This window comes from Callithrix jacchus, chromosome X (genome assembly GCF_049354715.1).
Source record: "Callithrix jacchus isolate 240 chromosome X, calJac240_pri, whole genome shotgun sequence".
Classification (NCBI taxonomy): Eukaryota; Metazoa; Chordata; class Mammalia; order Primates; family Cebidae; genus Callithrix; species Callithrix jacchus.
This window is the reverse complement of record NC_133524.1, coordinates 1,952,929-1,974,389: the sequence shown is the minus strand read 5'-3', so window position 1 is coordinate 1,974,389 and position 21,461 is coordinate 1,952,929. Positions and strand designations below refer to the sequence as shown.

At 57.7% G+C, this 21,461-nt stretch overlaps 1 protein-coding gene across 1 annotated transcript; it reads right to left on the bottom strand.

Moving 5' to 3' along the window:
* Window positions 1-7,883: 7,883 nt before the first annotated feature.
* Window positions 7,884-18,877, bottom strand: AKAP17A (A-kinase anchoring protein 17A). The gene is made up of 5 exons (XM_035289873.3): window positions 18,671-18,877; window positions 16,218-16,998; window positions 15,282-15,430; window positions 10,871-11,111; window positions 7,884-9,776 (listed from the first exon to the last, which is right to left on the bottom strand). The coding sequence occupies exons 2-5, from the start codon at window positions 16,977-16,979 to the stop codon at window positions 8,865-8,867; spliced, it is 2,064 nt and encodes a 687-aa protein (XP_035145764.2). The 5' UTR covers window positions 16,980-16,998; window positions 18,671-18,877; the 3' UTR covers window positions 7,884-8,864.
* Window positions 18,878-21,461: the final 2,584 nt, after the last annotated feature.

Below are 21,461 nucleotides of genomic sequence, written 5' to 3'. Positions count from 1 at the left end.
GAAAACAGACTTTAGCCAGGCGCGGCGGCTCACACCTGTCATCCCAGCACTTTGGGAGGCCGAGGCGGCAGATCACCTGAGGTCAGGAGTTCAAGACCAGCCTGACCAACATGGTGAAACCCTTTCTCTACCAAAAATTAAAAAAAAAAAAAAATTAGGCACAGTGTCTCACACCTGTAATCCCAGCTACTTGGGAGGCTGAGGCTGCAGAATCCCTTGAATTCGGGAGGCGGAGGTTGCAGTGAGCCAAGATCGTGCCACTGCAGTCCAGCCTGTTCAACAAGAACAAAACTCCATCTCAAAACAAAAAGAGAGAAAAAGAGATTTAATGGACTCACAGTTCCACATGGCCGGGGAGGCCACGCAATCATGTTGGAAGTCAAGGAGGATGAAAGGCATGTCTTATATGGCGGCAGGCAAGGGAATGTGTGCAGGGGAACTGCCCTTTATAAAACCATCATATCTCAGCTGCGCTCAGGCTCACATGTGTAATCCCAGCACTTTAAGAGGCTGAGGCGGGTGGATCGCCTGAGGTCATGAGCTTGAGACCAGCCTGGCCAACATGGAGAAACCCCATCTCTACTAAAAATACAAAAAATTAGCCCGGCATGGTGGCAGACGCCTGTAATCCCAGCTAATCGGGAGACTGAAGCAGGAGAATCGCTTGAACCCGGGAGGCGGAGGTTGCAGTGAGCTGAGATGGCGCCATTGCACTCCAACCTGGGTAACAAGAGTGAAACTCCGTCTCAAAAAATAAATAAATAAATAAAACCATCAGATCCCATGAGACTATTTCAGTATCATGAGAAGAGCAGAGAAAAGACCAGCCCTCCCACAGGATTCAATTACCTCTCACATGGGAATTGTGGGAGTTACAATTCAACATGAGTTTTGGGTGGGGACGCAGCCTGACCATGTAACGTATGAAACAAGGGCCAGCATCACTGATCATCAGGGACACCCACATCAAAACCAGACCAAGGCCGGTCGCGGTGCCTCACACCTGTCATCCCAGCGTTTCGGGAGGCCAAGGCGGGCGGATCACCTGAGGTGGAGAGTTCGAGACCAGCCTGGGCCACGTGGTGAAACCCTGTCTCTACTAAAAATACAAAGATTAGCCGGGTGTGGTGGAGTGCACCTGTAATCCCAGCACTTTGGGAAGCTAAAGCGGGTGAATCACCTGAGGTCTCAAGTTCAAGACCAGCCTGACTGACATGGAGAAATCCCATCTCCACTAAAACAGATGCAAAATTAGCCGGCCATGATAGTGGGTGCCTGTAATCCCAGCTACTCCAGAGGCTGAGGCAGGAGAATCGCTTGAACCCGGGAGGCGGAGTTTGCGGTGAGCCGAGATCACACCATTGCACTCCAGCCTGGGCAACAAGAGCAAAACTCGGTCAGGAAAAACAACACCACATTTTCCTGGTCCCTGTCTCCTGTGAGTATAACTCGGTTAGACAGCAGCTGTATAGTATGTGTTTTTGTTCGTATTTTACTGGAAGTTTTGGGACACACGTGTCAGGACAGGTACACATGTGCCATGGGGGTTGGAGCCACCAACCCATCATCCAGGTTTTAAGCCCCACGTGCTAGAAGGTGATGGGCGCTGTGGACAGAAGGGGACGGGAGGGAGAGCTGAATTGTGGGGTGGAGGGGGTTGGGGAAGTCTTTGAGATCTGAGGCAGCACAGAGCGGTGGGTGCTCCCCAGAAACAGCAGCAGGAGCTGCAGGTACCCTGCAGGACCAGCCCTGCCTCCAGCCTGTTCAAAGAAGGGCTGTGAGCCCCGTGAGGCTAGAGTATCTGGAAAGACGGAGGGAGGACAGGGGCGGTGGACAGAAGAGACTGTAGCATTAAACCCTCAGGGGCATTGCAGGAACCCCCCCCCCACAACCTTGGGACACGGTCTGGCAGAAGGGTGTCGGGAGGGGCATTCGTGGCCTGCACACAGTCAGCAGCTGGCATTTGGGGACGAGATGTGGCGGACACAGAGTCGGCCAGAAAGTCTAGGAGGTTCTGTACCACTCAGGTGAGTGTGACACTCAGGAAGCTGGGCTGAGGTAGGACGGGGTGACCTGGAGTCTTGGCCAGGGTAGGGACGGGGTGACCCGGAGTCTTGGCCCGAGTAGGGATGGGGTGACCCAGAGCCTTGGCTGGAGGAGGGATGGGGTGTCCCGGAGTCCTGGCTGGGGGAGGGATGGGGTGTCCTGGAGTCTTGGCTGGGGGAGGGATGGGGTGTCCTGGAGTACTCGCTGGAGGAAGGACGGGGTGTCTTGGAGTCTTGGCTGGGGGAGGGACGGGGTGACCTGGAGTCTTGGCTGGAGGAGGGACGGGGTGTCCTGGAGTCTTGGCTGGGGGAGGGACGGGGTGACCTGGAGTCTTGGCTGGGGGAGGGACGGGGTGTCCTGGAGTCTTGGCTGGGGGAGGGACGGGGTGACCTGGAGTCTTGGCTGGGGGAGGGACGGGGTGTCCTGGAGTCTTGGCTGGGGGAGGGACGGGGTGTCTTGGAGGAAGCAACCAGCATAGGGTTCATGTCCTTCAGCAGGTGAGAAGGAAGGAGAGCCAGGGAGGACAGGCAGGTTCCCAGAAGGGAGGTGTGGGGGGACCATTCCAGCCTGGACACCTGGGCAACGCCACTCCACCTGCCCCTGCCCCAGGGGGCCTGTCCGCCGGCAGCTTCTGCAGTCCCCGGGGAGACGCCGCAGGACTGCTGAATGGGACCCTAAACCCAGCCCACCTAGACATCGCCACCTGGACATCCAAGGCTGTGGCCGACGGCTGGGGTCTGTCCTATGCCCCCTCATGACTGTTTTTTTATTGTATTTTTTAAGTTATTTTTTGAGAGACAGAAGGTCTCTCTTTTAGACATAGGGTCTCACTCTGTCGCCCAGGCTGGACTGCAGTGGCACAATCATTGCTCACTGTAGCCTTGAACTCCTGGGCTCAAGCGATCCTCCCGCCTCAGCCTCCCGAGTAGCTGGGGCCGCAAGTATTCAACACCATGCTCAGCAATTTTTTTTCTTTTTTTTTGAGATGGAGTCTTGCTGTGTTGCCCAGGCTGGAGTGCAGTGGTGCAATCTCAGCTCACCGCAACCTATTCCTCCTGGGTTCAAGCGATTCTCCTGCCTCAGACTCCTGAGTAGCTGGAATTACAGGTGCACCACCACGCCCAGCTAATTGTTCTGTATTTTTAGTAGAGACGCGGTTTCACCGTGTTGGCCAGGCTGGTCTCGAACTCCTGACTTTGTCATCCTCCTGCCTCTGCCTCCCCAAGTGCTGGGATTACAGGCCTCAGCCACTGCACCCGGCCATGTGCAGCTGGTTTAAAAACTTAAAAGGTTTTGTATTTTCGCTAGAGACAAGCCCTCGCAACATTGTCCAGGCTGGTCTCGAACTCCTGGGCTCAATGAGTCCTCCTGTGCCAGCCTTCTGAGTAGCTGGGACTACAGGTGCCCACCAAGGCTGACTAATGCTTTATTTTTGCAGAGATGGGGTCTTGCTATGTTGCCCAGGCTGGTCTTGAACTCCTGACCTCGTGATCCGCCCGCCTTGGCCTCCCACAGTGCAGGGATTACAGGCATGAACCACCGTATGCATGTGTAATATTCATCTAAAATGTTTCAAAAATGCAGACAGTGCTATTTTACACATAGAATAGATGATGTTTCAAAATACCTTTGCTTCATCTGTCGGCTGGGGGCCCATGGAATTTGAACCATAGCGTTCTGACAACCATATTCATCCATTTCAACAGTACACGTGAACGAATTAACGACAGTTCATGCCATATTGACACTTTTGAAATTTTTTTTTTTACTTTTTTTAAAGACAGAGTCTTGCTCTGTCCCCCAGGCTGGAGTGCAGTGGCGCAATCTCGGCTCACTGCAACCTCCGCCTCTGGGGTTCAAACGATTCTCCTGCCTCAGCCTCCCCAGTAGCCGGAATTACAGGTGCACGCCACCACGCCCAGCTAATTTTTGTATTTTTAGTAGAGAGAGGGTTTCACCATGTTGGCCAGGCTGGTCTCGAACTCCCGACCTCAGGTGATCCACCTGCCTCCCAAAGTGCTGGGATTACAGGCATGAACCACCGTGCCTGGCCATTCTGCAATTCCAGCCGGAAGGAGAGCGGAGATGCGGGTGCATGTAGAAAAAGCAGCCATGTGTCTATGGTGACAGTCTCTGTGCCCACATGGACCCATTATTCAGCGCCCACTCATAAGTGAGAACAGGCTGCATTTGCCGTTCTGTGTGTCACGGCCTCCAAGGTGACAAAACCGCATTTCTATGCCCTAAATCTATAAAAACACATAAAGCTTTAAAAAATGGGCCAGGTGCAGTGGCTCAGGCCTGTCATCCCAGCACTTCAGGAGGCTGAGGCGGGCGGATCACGAGGTCAGGAGTTTGAGACCAGCCTGGCCAACATGGTGAAACCCTGTCTCTACTAAAAATACAGAAAAATTAGCAGGGCATGGTGGCAGGTGCCTGAAGTCCCAGCTGTTCAGGAGGCTGAGGCAGGAGAATCGCTTGAACCCGGGAGGTGGAGGTTGCGGTGAGCTGAGATCGCACCACCACTGCACTCGGCCTGGGCAATAAGAATGAAACTCAAAAAAAAAAAAAAAAAAAAAAGGAAAGAAGAGAGAGAGAGAAAACGCCTTTTTCTAGGCTGGGAGAGGGGAAAAAGGACGGAGAAATTGGGAAGGCCTTTCTCTGGAGCATGGGTTCAAGAATGGCTTTACACGTCATATGCAGCCAATTCCCATAAACCTGGGGGTGTGGCAAGAACAGAGGCCTGATGTAAGCCGGGGGTGGAGGCTCCTGCCTGTCATCCCAGCGCTTTGGGAGGCTGAGGTGGGTTGATCACGAGGTCGGGAGTTCGAGGCCAGCCCGGCCAATATGGTGAAACCCCATCTCTACTAATAAGACAAAAATTACCTGGGCATGGTGGTGGGTGGGTGCCTGTAGTCCCAGCTACTCGGGAGGCTGGGGCAGGAGAATGGATTGAACCCGGCAGGCGGAGGTTACATTGAGCCGAGATGGCGCCACTGCACTCCAGCCTGGGTGACAGAGCAAGACTCTATCTCAAAACTAAACACAAAAAATAAAATAGAAACAGAGTTCGCAGGTGTATCGCGCAGGTCTTCTCCGAGCCTTGGCTAAAAGTTCCTTGGTTCCTCATTTCCCCTCAGCCCCTGCAGCTCTAGACCCACAAGACAGCGCCTCAAAGAGGCCTCTCTAAGGAGCATTCCCAGGATACTCGGCGGCCTCCCTAGGCCACCAAACATCCCAGGACTGACAATGTCTTGCCTCCGTCCCTTCACCAGAGGCCAGCAGAAGAAATACACTCTTGCCCTGGGGCAGTGGCTCACGCCTGTCATCCCAGCACTTTGGGTGGCTGAGGTGGGCAGATCACGAAATCAGGAGTTCAAGACCAGCCCGATCAACACTGGGAAACCCTGTCTCTACTAATAATGCAAAAATTAGTCGGGCGTGGTGGCGCATGCCTGTAATCCCACCTAATCAGGAGACTGAGGCAGGAGAATCGCTTGAACCTGGGAGGCAGAGGTTGCAGTGAGCCAAGATGCCACCAGTGCACTCCAGCCTCGGTGACAGAGTGAGACTCGGAGTCAAAAAAAGAAAAGGAAAGCAGACACTAGGAAGGCCAAGGGCAGGAGAGTTTATGGCCAACATGAGAAAGATAAACCATAACAGGGGCAGCCTCAATAGGGGGTGGGGGCAAAAAAGGAAAACAGAAGAACCCCAGAATGGTCGCCGTGACACAGGCCACCTCAATATTGGGGGGGACTCACAGGTGAAAACATGGAAGGAGGCCTGGATGGTCACCATGACACACGCCGCACTCAACAGGGAAGTCTCATTTTTTCTTTTTTTTTTTTGAGACAGAGTCTCAGGCTGGAATGCAGTGGCACAATCTCAGCTCACTGCAACCTCCGCCTCCCAAATTCAAGCAATTCTCCTGCCTCAGCCTCCCAAGTAGCTGGGATTACAGGCACAAGTCACCACGCCCGGCTAGTGTTTTTGTATTTTTGTATTTCTAGTAGAGATGGGGTTTCAGCATGTTGGTCAGGCTGGTCTTGAACTCCTGACGTCATGACCCACCTCAGCCTCCCAGAGTGTTGGGATTACAGGCGTGAGCTGCTGCACCCAGGCAGAAGTTTGATTTTTTTTTTTCTTTTTACCAAAAGAGACCCTAAGATCTCAACTGAACAGAAGCAAACCGGTTCAGAGATAAGCCTCATAAAAGGTATGAATCAGAGAATCACACTTTCTCCTATTGTGGAATAACCATTCCTTCTCTGTTCTGCCCGGTGGAATTCAAATCTATTGTGGATAGTTTTTTTTGTTTTGTTTACGGATTCTTGGATTCTCACACAGGCTGGAGTGCAGTGATGCGATCTCGGCTCACTGCAACCTCCGCCTCCCGAATTCAAGCAATTCTCCTGCCTCAGCCTCCCAAGTAGCTGGGATTACAGGCACGTGTCATCACGCCCGGCTAGTGTTTTTGTATTTCTAGAAGAGATGGGGTTTCAGCATGTTGGTCAGGCTGGTCTTGAACTCCTGACCTCGCGACCTACCTCACCCTCCCACAGTGCTGGGATTACAGGCATGAGCCACCTCGCCCAGCTGATACCCATTGCTATAGGCCAAAGGGTGGTGCTCTGCAACTTGTCTAGACAGCCTGCATCCAATTTATCACGAGGCAACAGGTACCACCACGCCTGGCTAATTTTTTGTTAATTTTAGTAGAGATGGGGTTTCAACATGTTGGCCAGGCTGGTCTCAAACTCCTGACCTCAGGTGAGATCCACCTGCCTTGGACTCCCAAAGTGCCAGGATGACAGGTGTGAGCCACTGCACTCGGCCCTGGTGACATTCTTACAGCCGCTGAACAGGCAGAAACTCAGGACCGGGCTGTGCAGACTGAGGAAGATGCACAGAACTGTGAGGGGCCCATGTTTCCAGTCAGCTTCTGGGCAGACAGGACAGAGCCATCTGAGAGAAAGGCTGTCTCTGCAGCCCTCATCCGCTAGTGATACGAGATTGGGGGTTGGAGAGGCGCGTGTCCAGACCTCCAATCACCAAGGTTTTTTTTTCTTTCTGAGATGGAGTCCCCTGTCACTCAGGCTGCAGTTCAGTGGCGCGATCTCAGTTCACAGCGACCTCAACCTCCCGAGTTCAAGCGATTCTCCTGCCTAAGCCACCAGACTCGCTGGGATTACAAGCACCCACCACCACACCATGCCAGTTTTCTATTTCGGGGTTTTACCATGTTGGCCAGGCTGGTCTCGATCTCCTGACCTGAAGTGATCCACCCTCCTCGGCCTCTCAAAGTGCTGGGATGACAGGCGTGAGGCAACGCCTGGCGGAAGGTTTGTGTTTTAATTCCACAGCGGAAGGGACTATTCCACCCCGCTCAGGTTAAGCAGGCGGCATGTACACTACCTGTGACCACACTTCAGGCGGGAAAAAGAACATCCATTGTTTAAACCTGCTTTTCGAGATTTGCTAACTTGCTGGTTCTCAGCAAAGAACATCCTAAGCCGCCTCTTAGGACGGAGACGGAGTCTCACGCTGTCGCCAGGCTGGAGTGCAGTGCAGTGGCGTGATCTCGGCTCACTGCAGCGTCCACCTCCCGGGCTCAAGCGATTCTCCTTCCCCAGCCTCCCGAGTAGCTGGGATTACAGGCGCCTGCCACCACACCTGGCCCCTTTCGTGTATTTTCAGTAGAGAAGGCAAAAGCTGTGGGATGATCATGACTCAGCAGTTCTGGAAAACGCCCATGATTTCTATTGGTGTGAGACGCCCTTGGCTACCTTTACCTCAACAAGGGACTCCAAGGAACAGAAAAACACAAAGATCGTAACTTTAGCTCACTGGAAAAAGATTTTATTTCACCATAAAAATGCAAATTGGAATAAACACCATCTTTCCGACCGCGAACGTTACAGGTGTGTGTGTTTCTGAGCCTGGCTTTGAGGAGCCGAATGTAAAACTTAACAAGTTTGCAGCCTTAAATCTGTGTGAAACATTCCAGTAAAAATAATTTAGCCAAACAGCTTCTTAAAAAAACACACACGCACACTAACCTTTACTAGAAACCAAAGCTTCGAACCAACCTGTTTTCTGCTAAATTCCTTCAAGTTGTAAAAAGTGAATGTGTCTGATGTTAAGGAGCATCAGACCGTGGGCAGCACTGCCCCCTCCGACACCTTAGAAGGAGCAGCGCCTGAGTTTGATCTTGAAGGACCTGCGCCTTCCTCATCCCTGACTCAATGTGACAGTACCACATTTCGGCACCCCACGCAAACTGCACTTCTCAGTCAAAATTACAATCAGGGGTAAATCACCAGGGTGAGGCCTCTTTTCGATGCCCGGTATCTGCTGCTCCAGTCCTTTGGCGACTCTCCGCTGCCTCCTGTGTCGCGTGCACATCCTCAGCTGTGCGCGGCGGGAGGTCGCCGAGCTGACGCAGAAACCTCACATGTGCGGGGGACACAGCAGCTCCGCCATCCTCACAACGGCAGGTATGCGCGGTTTTCCTGACACAGCGAGGACTGGCCGTGTTAAAGCTATCGGATCGAGTTCTGAAGGGCGGGTGTGCGGAACCGAAGCGCCAAGCGTGCGGCGGTGGAGGAAGATGAGTGCTCAGGGTTGGCGTCGTCCTTCTTGCCGGCGGGCTTCTTGGACATTCGTGGCTGCAGAAGGGTCTTGGCTTTGCAGGGCTGGACGGAGAGTGGAGGAGGAGGAGGAGGAGGAGGAGGAGGAGGAGGAGGAGGAGCGGCCGGGGCGCTGGAGCTGCTCCTGTCTTTCCGCGGGACAGGCCCTGCGGAGGCCACGGGCCTTCATTACCTGTTCCAGGCACTGCGGTGCCTGCTCGGGGACCGGGAGCGTGAGCGCTCGCTCCTGCGGCGGTGGCGGCTGCGCTTCCTGCTGGTGCTGCCCCTGCGCTCCCGGCTGCGCTCCCGGCGGTGCCTGTCTTTGCTGTGGGACCTGCGGGTACGCGCATGGTCGGCACTGTCGCTGCGCCGGCGGGGGCTGCCGTCCTTGTGCACGTGCTTCTTGTGGGTCCGCCGCTCCTTGCGCGGCCTCCCGTCCCCCCGGCTGGTGGCCCGCCTGGCGCGGCTCCTGTCGCGCTTGTGCCGCTCGTCGAGCGTGTCTCCGCCGGCCCGGCCCCGGCCCTTGCTGGGCTCTCGGTTGCACTTGTCCTGTTCCGAGCAGGAGTCTTTTTTGGAGACGTTCTGCTCGCAGGTGGGGAGGCCCTTGGGCTGCTGGTTGTTGTCGGGGATGCAGGAGAGGACGCCGGGGCACCTCTTCTCCGGGGATCCATCCTCGGGGGCCATGCGACAAGCGCTCTGACCCTCGTTGCCCGGGGCGTCCTCGGCCATGCTCCCGTTCACGCTTTTGGGGGCGCCGTCAGCCTCCGCGAGGGCCGGGGTCTCCCTGGGGGCGCCGGCTGGGGGCTGGCCCGCGAGGGGGTGCAGCGTGGCGGGGCCCACACAGCCGGAGGACACGGTGTGCAGGATGTCCAGCACGGGCTGCAGCAGCTCATCGTGCGCGTGGGCGTCGTCCGGCTTCTTGCTCAGCAGGATGCTCAGCAGCCGTTCGCGCAGCTCCCGCTCCTTCCGCTGCAGCCCCAGCGCGCGCTCCTTCTCCTCCTCCACGCGCCGCAGCTCCGCCTCCTGCAGCCGCCGCCGCTCCTCTTGCTGCTGCAGCCGCAGCTTCTCCTCCTTCCGCTCCTGCTCCTGGAGCTTCACGGCCTGCAGGGAAGAGGAAAGCGCCGCTGAGCCACGGTCTGGAGCGCACTAGACGCCGGGAGAGGAGCTGCGCAGGTGTTTGCAGGCCCCGTGGTCGGGGTTGCAGGGGCAGCCGCGTGGCTGGACTCCAGCCCCGGGGTGGAGGCATCTCCTCTGAGCCAGGTCCGGCCTGTCCATCCCTCAGCTCCCTTGGCCACGGCTGGGCCATCACGCCTCTGAGTGACAAGGAAACCCCTTGGCGAAGCGACTCGGCGCTGCCCCGGGGCGGGCCTCTGGGGCAGAGCCAGGCCTTGCCGCGGGGTCCCCAGCCATGTCGCACACAGGCGCCTGCAGTTAGGTCACAAGCGGCCGCCAGCAACAGGGAGCTGAGAGGACGCCGCAGACACACGCGTGGCCGCCGCACGGGGCGAGCCCGGCCTAGCCTGGGTTAGTGTCTTCAATATTCACCATGAGGAAAGGACTGGGCTGCCACATGTCTCAGCCTCTTGTCAGACTCCTTCCCGGGGACTTATCACAACTGTAATCAGACAACAGGTTATGGGGTGGCCCCGCGCTGGACTGCAGGGGGACGCAGCCCTCCTGGGGACACGGAGCGTGCTCGGGAGGTCTGTCTGGGGAGGTCTGCCTGGCTGCCTGTGAGCCCTTGCCGTGGGCTCATGGGGGTTACCAGTCCCCCGTGCATGAGGGGCAAGGAGGCTCTCAGCGCCGAGGGATCCTGAGTACCGGCTCTGGGGAGACCTGCAGGCTCACACTGTGGAGGTGGGACCCAGCCCGCTGTAGGCCCCTAAGTGCCCAGCCCTCTGCCCAGCCCGCCCTGTCCTTCTGCTCTGGGCCACTGGGACACGGACAGCCTCTGCCCCGGTCCCCCTGGAGGCGGCTAGCCTGCACCTGGGGAACTGGGATGCACGAGCTTTGCAAAAGCTCTGATACCATCTGGCACGACAGAGGACTGCCTCAGCCTACCGGGCAGGAGCTGCCATCCTCGGCATCAAGGCTGGTTTGTGTGCAGCGGCGGCCAGCGGGGAGACAGCGCCGTGACAGCACCCGCGTGTTAGGGGAGGCGCGGCTGGCGGCTGCGGGGGCCCGGCGGCGGGTACCTTGGCTCTGCTGAGCAGCTCGGCAATGAGCCGGATGGACTGCAGATTCCTCTGGGCCAGAAGCAGCTTGCGTTCCTCCAGCCTGATCTTCTCCTGCAGCTGCTTCTGCTCCTCCGCCTGCAGCTTCTCCAGCCTCTTCTGGCTGCGGCGCAGCTCGCGCTCCCGCTGCTTCTGCTCCCTCTTACGCAGCTTCTCTTCCCTTTTCCTCTCTCGCTCCAGCTCTTCCAGCTCCTTCTGTTTCCTGCGTGGGACACACCGGGGGTTCGTCACAGACAGCGCGCGGCAGCCAACACCACACACCACAGCAGCCTTCCACACGGCAGGCAAAGAGGACGCGTGGTCAGGCCCGGAACTTTATCCCAACGTGGACTTCCGCTGGCGCAAAGCAGCCCCAGAACAGGAAGGAGTGAGTCCGGCGAGGACCTCCGTGACCTTCCAACGCCGACCTGCTGAGTGTGACCGAGCCATGAAACCCCCACACACCCCCACATCAGAAGCCACGCCCCCCACCAGCCAGGGGAAAGAGGGACAGACAGACGGGGGAAACAGCTTCGGCAACAACGCGAGATACCAGTGACGATTCTGGGGGTGACATCTGTGGCCGCCACTGAGGGAAGGCCAGCGCCCCAGGGGATAAGCAGAGCATGGGAGAAGCACACAGACGGCCACGAAGCCACGTGAGGCACCCGGCTTCAGCCAGTGCATCCATCCAGAACACAGCACCCAGCCCAAACTGCAGGGAGACAGGTGGCAGCTCCACAGGAAAGCTTTCTAAAAATCACACGTGAAGCCCAGAATGTGCACAGGCAGGAAGGAAGCCCCAGACAGCAGCAGCTCTCGCGGAGAGGAGGCAGCACGTGGGCCGTGCACAGCCGCGCACGAGAGCCTAGTGGACGATCCGGCCTTGAGGATGACGGACCGCACACATCCATGTTCTATGAAATTCTAGAAAGGGCACACCCACGATGGCGGAAAACCACCAGCCCAGCTGCCTGGAGCTGCAGAGAGGGTGACGAGTGAGCAGGGCAGGAGGGGCCCTTCCCAGGTGATGGGGCACGTGGCGTCGTCCGACCGCACCCAACGCCAGTACAGTTCTCCACGTGATGACCACCCGGGACCTCAACGAGCAGAGGGGCGACCACACACGCAGATGCACACAGACGGACCCGTCCCAGCAGCCTGGTGGCGGCGAAACACAGCAGGACCTCCTAAGAGTGGCCAGGGCTGGGCAAGGTGGCTCATGCCTATAATCCCAGCACTTTGGGAGGCCCGGGCGGACAGATCACGAGGTCAGGAGTTCTGGCCACCACGGTGAAACCCCGTCTCTACTACAAATACAAAAATCACCTGGCCGCGGTGGCGCGCGTCTGTAATTCACAGCTACTCCTGAGGCTAAGGCAGGAGAATCGCCTGAACCCGGGAAGGGGAGGCTGCAGTGAGCCGAGACTGCGCCACTGCACTCCGGCCTGGGGGGACAGAGTGACACTCTGTCTCAAAAAAAGAAAGAAAAGTGCAGCCCAGAAGCCGTGCGTGCAGCTCTCACTAGCACCGGAGAACGCAAGCAGGCCTGAGGCAGCCGAGGAAAACACAGCGGCACGACGGCGGGGGGGGGGGGGGGGGGGGGCGGCGGCGTTTCAGCCCACCACGGAGGGGCCGCGCTGGGTGAGTCCACGTGGTGCAGGAATCCCGTGAGGGCCCTGCACAGCGCTGGCACGGGGCAGCCTCCCTCTAAAGAAATACAGCCACGCCACGCAGCTCCTCACACTTCTAAAGACCGAGGCATCCTGGAAACGAGGGTGAACGGCACAGCCCCCAGAGTCCGCCAGAGACGCGGGGAGCTCCCCAGCTCACCCTCCCTGGCCCTGCAGCTCTCAAATTATTTAAACCGCCACCAGACACCGGAACAGGCAGGACACGGAGGCTGAGACTTCTGACGCCTGGGTGGGTGGGGGGGGGGCGCCAACAACTGCCTGGTGAGGCAGCGAAGCCCGCTGGGGTGACGCAGACACCGAGAGGACACACAGGGACGAGGAGGAGCAGGCCAGGAGGAAAGGCATCCTGAGCTCCGCCTCCCCAAGAAGGGATGCAGTCAGGCGCCGAGGCCCAGGCAGAGATCCACACCAAACAGTCGTGGGCAGCCAGGACAAGGCCCTCAGGTGGGGGTGTGCTCAAGGTTTAACTGTCCTGTGAGCTGTCACGCCCCACACTCACGCTCAGAAGTGCGGCCTTAGGCGGGACTCACACCCATACTTCAAGGCTGGGCAGCCTTCAGAGGACAGCTCTCACCAACTCCAAGTTACACGTGGGGGCTCTACAAGCAAACACGCACCATCTCCACCCACCAGTAAAAACACGGGGGGCCGCCCTGGACTTCCCCCACGCTCAGGCCCTGAGGAAGGACAGTGGGGCCAGCGGGGGCCAGCACGGCCCTGCGTGGGGAAGCACAGCCCCACGGGCCACCCTGGAGCCCTCCCACCAGCTCCCCTAGACCACAGGCCTGCCCCAAGCCAGGGCTGCAGCCACAGCGAGATGCCGTCCTGCCATCCACAACACAGGGCCTCGCCCCGCTGCCCACAAAAGCCCTGTGGTCTGGCCAGGCGGACGGGGCCACTTCCCGTCACACACTTCACTGCTCCTACGTCCGTCTCCCCGCAGGGCAAGGCCACGATGCGGCTTCTGCTCCTGACCCCCAAGCTGCTTTCTGAAAGGTTGCGGGGAAACTCCTGCAGGGCTGAGGGGTCTGAGACTCCAGGCCCCACTGTACGCTTCCAGAACCCACGCGGACAGGCCCCGCCATATGTGCACATTGGAAGACGCCCCTGTCATGTCCCGGGACAGTCTCCCACCTCGGGTGTCCCGGTCGGCTTGACAACAGCTGACACGGAGGACCTGACTCAACCCCACAATAAAACAGCGTCTCCTAGGGGCTGCCTCCCAGGATGGCCACGGAATAGCACGTCCCTCCCTCCCAAGGCGTCGGCCTCTCTACTGCCTGCTTTGGGTCCCGGCCCCCAAACCCCGGCCCCATTCACGGCCACTCGCTCACACACAGTGCCTGCCCCTTCTAAGGAGGCCCCTGAAGTTCAGCTCCAGAGGCCGACAGCCCAACTCACCCTTGGGGAGGCCGGGGGTGTGTGTAGAACAAACCGCCCGCAGGATAGGGAGTTCAGTGCTGGGGCTCTCAGCAAAGATCAGCCACGTGCGTCAACACACTGTTTAGTGTTTTGTATCACAAAACACAGTGCCAGTTAAAGCATGAGGAAAAGAAATGACGCGAACCAATTCGGCCACCCCAGAGGCCGTCCAGGAGCCCCCCGCCAAGTCAGATGGAGCACAACGTGCGGGACGCACAGGCGTCACAGGAGGGTGGGGGGGAATGGAGGGGGGTGGCTCCCCACCCCCCACTCATACCTTCTGCAATGCTAAGAAGATGGAACGAGCTACAAACGCTGCTTTTTGTTTTTTTAAACCTGGCCATCATCATCAACGCCCTACTTCCTTTTTAACACAGCCTCTACCTACATGCAAAATTGCAAAGGGCCAAGGCATTCTGTTAGTATCAGCAGAATACGTGAGCGCCTGTGCAGGGAGAACGGGTGGCTCTTCGGGAAAGGCGTGGTTGTGGGAGCTGGCGGACACCGTGTCACACCACAACATCTGACAGGAACACAGAAACACGCACGCTCTCACGCAGGTCCTCACACGCACACACACATCCACACGTGCACAAGGACACGCACAGGTCCACAGGCTCACCTGTGCACCGGTGCAGAGGCAATCACACGTGGGCACACATGCGTACACACGCACGCACACGAGTACACACAAGCTCACAGGCACACACACGCAGGCAAGTGTGCAGATGCACAGGGACACACACTCGGGTCCACACGCATACATGCAAAGTACACACACTGGTTCACAGGCACGAAGGTCCACGGGCAGAGATGTGTACATGCGCACGGGGGCACACACTAGCTTTCAGGCACGCGCACACACATTCATGGGGGTACACACATACGCAGGTACACACAACCTCACAGGGACGCATGCACACACAGACACGTGTGCAGATGCACATGCACACACATTGGGGTCCACATGCATACATGCAAAGTACACACCAGCTCACAGGCACACATGCATAGACGCACATAGGTACACGAGCTCACAAGCACGCAGGCACACACACCTGCACGGGCATGTACGCGCACACACCTACAAGGAATACACGCGCACACACTTGCACGGGAGTACACGTGTGCACACACCTCCACAGGCGTACACGCGCACACTTGCACGGGAGTACACGCGCACATACACGTGGCACAGGAGTACACGCGCACACACACACACACACACAGGCAGGTGCCAGGCACCCGCGCCGACGGCCCGCTCCCACAGAAGGTACCTTTCCTCCGCTCGCTGCCTCTCCTCCGCTTCCTTCTCTCTGCGCTTCTGCTCTTCTCTCTGCTGCTCCAGCTCCTGAAGTTTCTGCCGCTCCAGCTGCCGCTTCTTAATTGATGCATCACTCAGGTGTTTGGTGGAATCAAAAGAAACCTTTAAGAGCCAAAAACAGCGTGAGATGGGCTTCCCGCAAAGCCCCCCGACACACGGCCCGGAGCCCTCTCCCGCGGGGTGGCCTCAGGGCCTGAGCGCCCTCAGCACTCACAAGGGACAGCAAGCAGCCCTCACCGGTGAGCAAACACAAGTGACGCACCATCGCTGCCGGACGCGGCTTCCCTTCCGCCACCCGGCCCCACCATTCCCTGTGGTCACGTTCACCAAGCGCGCCACATGCACATATGCAAAGTGCACACACAACACACCAGTTCACAGGCAGCGGAACACCTGCTACGGGCACACGTGCACACACGCAGACAGGCACACACACGAGCTCACAGGGCCCCCTGCCCACACCCACGGGGCACATCTTAAGGCCACAAAACCTCCCTCCTGGAGACCGGCTCATCTGTCACCCGGAAGCCAGCACGGGTCACAGCACACGAGGCTAAAGGGAACATTAAGGCCTTGTTTCAAGGCGCATTCAGGGAAGGCCAGGTTCTCCTGGTTCTGTCATGGTTCAAATCCCTGCCAGGGCTCCCGAGGGCCCGCCCCTCACCCGCTATGTGCTGTGTGGCTGCTCCTCCTATTTCATGAGATACAGAATTTGCAAAACCACAGCACAGGTCCCCTACTCAACCTCACGCCTGGGTCTCTGAAATTCTACAGGGTCCAGGGCAGCCGCTGTCATTCTACGTAGGGGAGGTCCCTGCAGCCTAAGGGGTGTAGCTGAGAGCTCCGGGCCGCCCCTGCCCAAGGCAGCCTCGGAGTGGGAGGGGCTCACCTTGATGTTGCAGGCCACGGCCTTGCCGTCCTCGCCCTTGTACATGAGCTTCATGCCGCGCAGGGCGCTCATGGCCTGGATGAAGCCCGCGTACTCGCGGTACTGCACGTAGGCCTCGAAGTTCAGGTGCCCCCCGAAGCTGAAGGTGTGGAAGTTGCGGCCCGTCATCTCCTCGCGGTACGGATCCAGCATGGGGATGTCCACGTTCCGGATCTCCCCGAACCTGGCGAACACCTTCACCAGGACCTCCTCGCTGGGCTTCTCGGAGCCCGACTCCTTCAGGGCGAACCACTTGCACGGCAGCCCCTCCAGGTGGATGGTGTCTGGCCTCTCGCCCGGCAGGGTCTCGTTCATGTCCTTGGCGTCGCGGAAGAAAGAGTCCCAGTCGTGCCGCGTGGGGAAGTCGATCTTGAACTCGGCCGCGCGCACCTTCAGGATGTCGGAGAAGCCGCTGAGCTTGATGGTCTTGCCGTCCAGGCAGGCCAGGAAGGACTTGACCAGGCTCTTGTTCTCCACCTCGCCCTCGAAGCGGATGAAGTCCATGGTGCTCTTGGAGATGCGCAGCGTGGAGAACTGGTGGCTGTGCACCATGGCCTTCAGCCTCTCCATCACCTCCCAGTTGGAGATGGACTTCCCCGGCTGCTTCAGCTGCGGCAGCGCCACACTGATGGTCATCTTGGTGATGGGCTTCAGGTACAAGCCGTACGCGGGGCACAGCTCCACGGCCTCAGACGTGTCGTGCACGATGGTAGCCGCTGCCATAGCCTCTGGGACCTGGGACCTGAAAAGTGAAACGCAGATGGTCAGCGCCAGCACGTCCACCTCCCCCTCGCCCTTTCACCCCTCCCCACGCCATGAAGACCGGCACTTTGGACCCAGAGGACAGAAACTGCAGTGTCTCTCTGCAGTGTCAGACTGCTTTCTAGCTTGGAAAAACCCTTGTCAACAGAGTTCCTTTCTTTTAGAAACCATTAAGGGTACACTAAAGGGGAAAGAGCCAAGCTGATAGAAAGCCTCAGAGAACAGGTCAGTGTCAAAGCCTCGGGCACCCCTACCCGACACCCAGCACCCAGCACGCAACACCCAGCACCCAGCAGCTCCCAAGGCCTGCAGGACAGGAAGCCGAGCACGACCAGGCCCCTGGCACCGGTCAAGTAGGAAGAGAGAAGGTACAAACGCCGTGCTCCTCGCGTGGGCACTGAAAGACCCTGGGGAAGGAAAGCCAAGGGGCAGGGACGGCACAGCTGACGGCTTCTGGGAAGGTTTTGGGCAGGAGGCAGCGGCGGCCACTATTTGCACTCACAAAACAGGAAGTCTCGGGCTACAAAAACAATCCAGAGCCGTGAACCCTAACAATCTCTGACGGCCAGACGCCTCCTGGCTTTACCCACTCAAAGCCAAAAAGTACGAGGGCCTTTCCAAAAGTTGGGGCCTGGAGCTCGCACATCTGCACCTTCCTCAACCCACCTCTTCCCTACTGGGCCGACAGGCAGCCACTTCCTGAAGGCCCAGTCCGGGCAGAGGAAGCTTGACTCACAGAAACCTGAACGAACATCCCAGGTGACTGCCCACGGCCCTGCCGCCCACCACATCAACCAGGAGGCTTCCTACCAGGCCCAGGCCCGAGGCAAGTGGCGTCAAACAAGTGCTGGAGGGTGGAGAAGCCAGCGGAGAGGGTCAGTGGGGCACAAGGGAGGGGGTCCAGTCTGTTTAGGGACCAGTGACCCTCCCCCAGAGCCCAGGACGCCCCAGGCAACTTCACCACCGAGGAAACCTCCCGACTCTGGCCTCCAGCGCCCCGCGACCACGCCGGTGCACTTGGCTGCGCAGCCCCCGGGACCGGCACTGTCCTTGGCAGTTGCATCTGCCCCATCTCCCCCGAGCACAGCCTCAGGCCGCCCCTCCTAGCCCCTCAAGGGCCCCACACTTTCCCAGGCCCCGGGCCAATAGGCACCCCCAGCACCCCGCAACGCGCTGCACTCCTGGATGAGCCGCAATGCCCCCACCTACACAGCAGTCCCAGCCTCCGAAACCCCTCTACAGCCCCCTGCCTCCCAGAATAGATCTAGGAACCACGCCAGCGCCCCGTCCCCCAGCCCAAGGCCCCTCCAGTCTCCCGCCCGCAGAACCCTGGGGATCCCCATCCGGTCCCCCGAGCTCCCAGCCCTCCGAAACCGCTGCAGGGCCCAGCTCCTTCGCTGGTGTCCCAGGAACAGCTCCAGCCCGCACCCCTACTTCCAAGGGCCCCAGGACCCCGACCCCAGACCTCCCCAGCCCCCGGCTCCCCTGTACAGCCCCGGGAGCTCCCAGCGCCCTGGAGCCGCCCTACGTCCCCCAACCCAGCACCCTCACCTCCGAGACCACCCCGGCCCCGCCCCCAGACCCCGGCCCCCCGGGCCCGGCCCGCGGAGGGACGCGTTCGCGGGCTGCACCCAGGCCAGGGAGGCGCTCACCGGCGCGGGGCTTCGCCTGCGTCCCAGGCCGCCGCCGCCTCTGGCCCGAGCTCCCGCGGTCCCCCGACGACTCCCGGGCAGGCACGGCCTCCCCGCCCGGCGCCGCCACCGTCCTCCGAAGGACCCTCCGCAGCAGCCAACCGCCGCCAACCGCCGCCAACCGCCGCCAACCGCCGCCACCACCGTCACCGCCCCGCCCTCTGTGACGCACTTCCGCTTCCGGTGGGCGCGGTCGCGGAAGCGGCCGCGCGGCGGCACCGGGCTTCTCCTTCTTGCCCTGGCCCCGCCCCAGGGAGGCGGGACTTCCTGGAGCCCTGGCTTTTGCACTGCGCGTGCGCGAGCCCACCGCGCCCTCGTGCCGCCACCTGCCTGCAGGTAACCAAGGGACAAAGGTGGGCTGGGGTCTGCGCACATCGCCCTTAAGCCAAAAAGGACGGGGTCCGGTGTGGGGTCCAAATTCCAATTACGGTCACGAATATGTATAATAAAATTCCAAAATGTCATATGATCCTACAACGGGATTCTATACTATTATGTGTAATATACTTACGTAACTTATGCATAAGTTGGATATCATATTCTATGACATAATAACAGAATTGTATACTATGCATTGCTAGTTAATTGTTAATTGAATTGTTAGTAATTATGAATTCTATTATTAATAATTAATGCATACCATTGGGTAATGTAACTATGAAATAACAAATGATAATTTGTAACGGTATTATGAAATGAATGATAATTATATTGTAATTAGGAAATGATATTTTGTAATGTAACAGTATAATAATACATGATCGGCCTGGCGCGGTGACTCACGACTGTAATCCCAGCTACTCAGGAGGCTGAGGCAGGAGAATTGCCTGAACCTTGGAGGCGGAGGTTGCAGTGAGCCAAGATGGTGCCACTGCACTTCAGCCTGGGCGAGAGAGTGAGACTTCGTTTAAAAAAAAAATAAAAATAAATAAATGTCATTTGTAATGTAATTACGAAGCAATAAATGATAATTTACAACGTAATTACAAAATAAATGATAATCTATAAGGTAATCATGAAACAAATGACAATCTATAATATAATCTAAAATAAATAATTTATAATGTAATTATGAAATAATAACCATAATGTAATTTTGAAATGATGTAATTATAAAATGAATGATCATTTATAATGTGATTATGAAATAATGAATGACAATTTATCATGTAATTATATCATAATAAATGAGGCGGGATGAGGCCGGGCGCAGTGGCTCACACCTGTAATCCCAGCACTTTTGGTGGCCGAAGCAGGCAGATACCTGAGGTGAGGAGTTCAAGACCAGCGTGGCCAGCATGGTGAAACCCCCATCTCTACTAAAACTATAAAAAATTAGCTGGCCGTGGTGGAGGCCGCCTATAATCCCAGCTACTCGGGAAGCTGAGGCAGGAGAATCGCTGGAACCCAGGAATCAGAGGTTGCAGTGAGCGGAGATTGCACCACTGCACTCCAGCCTGGGCAACGGAGCGAGACTCTGTCTCAAAATAAATAAGTAAATAATAAATAAGTAGATACATAAAATGAATTAAATAATAAATGACAATTTATAATGCAGTATTCATTTTTATTTATTGTAATTTATCATTTATTAAATATGCCAGGCTCCATGTGAGACATCTCAAATATATCACAGTTCCCCACACTGGAAATCCAGGGTCAGAGAATCAGAGCAGGAACCTTGCATTGGTCAACATCACCTGGTGACAGAGGAGAAAATGAACTCACCAGGGTCCCCGGGAAGGGGGGAGCTTCTGTGAACCCAGGTGGGCTCAGGGGGGCCAGGCTGTGTGAGAGGCTGCGGTGGTTTCAATGCTTGTGTTTCTGTAAAAGCCAAGTTCAAACTCAGTTCCCGCCGCCACCGTGTGAGAGGTGGGGCTTTTATAGGTTAATCACCTCCTAAAAGTCATGAGTGGGATTTGCGCCCTTAAAAGAGATGCCCCACTGAGCTCCCTCGTCCCTTCCATCCTGTGAGTACACAGCCAGAAGGCAAGGTCTGTGAACCGGGAAGCAGGTCCCCAGCAGACACTGAACCTGTCACGCCTTCAGCTGGCAATCCCAGCCTCCAGAACCATCAGGCAGAAAAGTTTAGTGGGTTAGTTTGGGCGCCGTGGCTCAGGCCTCTCATCCCAGCACTTTGGGAGGCCCAGGCGGTTGGATCACCTGAGACCAGGAGTTCGAGACCAGCCTGGCCAACATGGTGAAAACCTGTCTCTACTAAAAGTACAAAAATTAGCTGGGCGTGGTGGCAGTCACCTGTAGTCCCAGCTACTCAGGAGGCTGAGGCAGGGGAATCGCTTGAACCCAGGAGGCAGAGGTTGCAGTGAGCTGAGATCATGCCACTGCACTCCATCCTGGGCAACAAGAGAACAAGTCCACGTCAAAAAAAAAAAAGAGAGAGATAGAGAAGAGAAGTGAAGGGGAGGGGAAGGGAGGGAAGGGAAGGGGAGGGGAAGGGAAGGGAAGAGGAGGGGAAGGAAGGGAGGGGGAGGGAAAGGGAGGGGAAGGGAAGGGAGGGGAGGGAAGGGGAGGGGAGGGGAAGGGAAGGGAGGGGGAGGGAAGGGGAGGGGAAGGAAGGGAGGGGGAGGGAAAGGGAGGGGAAGGTAAGGGAGGGGAGGGAAGGGGAGGGGAGGGAAGGGGAGGGGAGGGGAAGGGAGGGGGAGGGAAGGGGAGGGGAAGGAAGGGAGGGGGAGGGAAAGGGAGGGGAAGGTAAGGGAGGGGAGGGAAGGGGAGGGGAGGGGAAGGGAAGGGA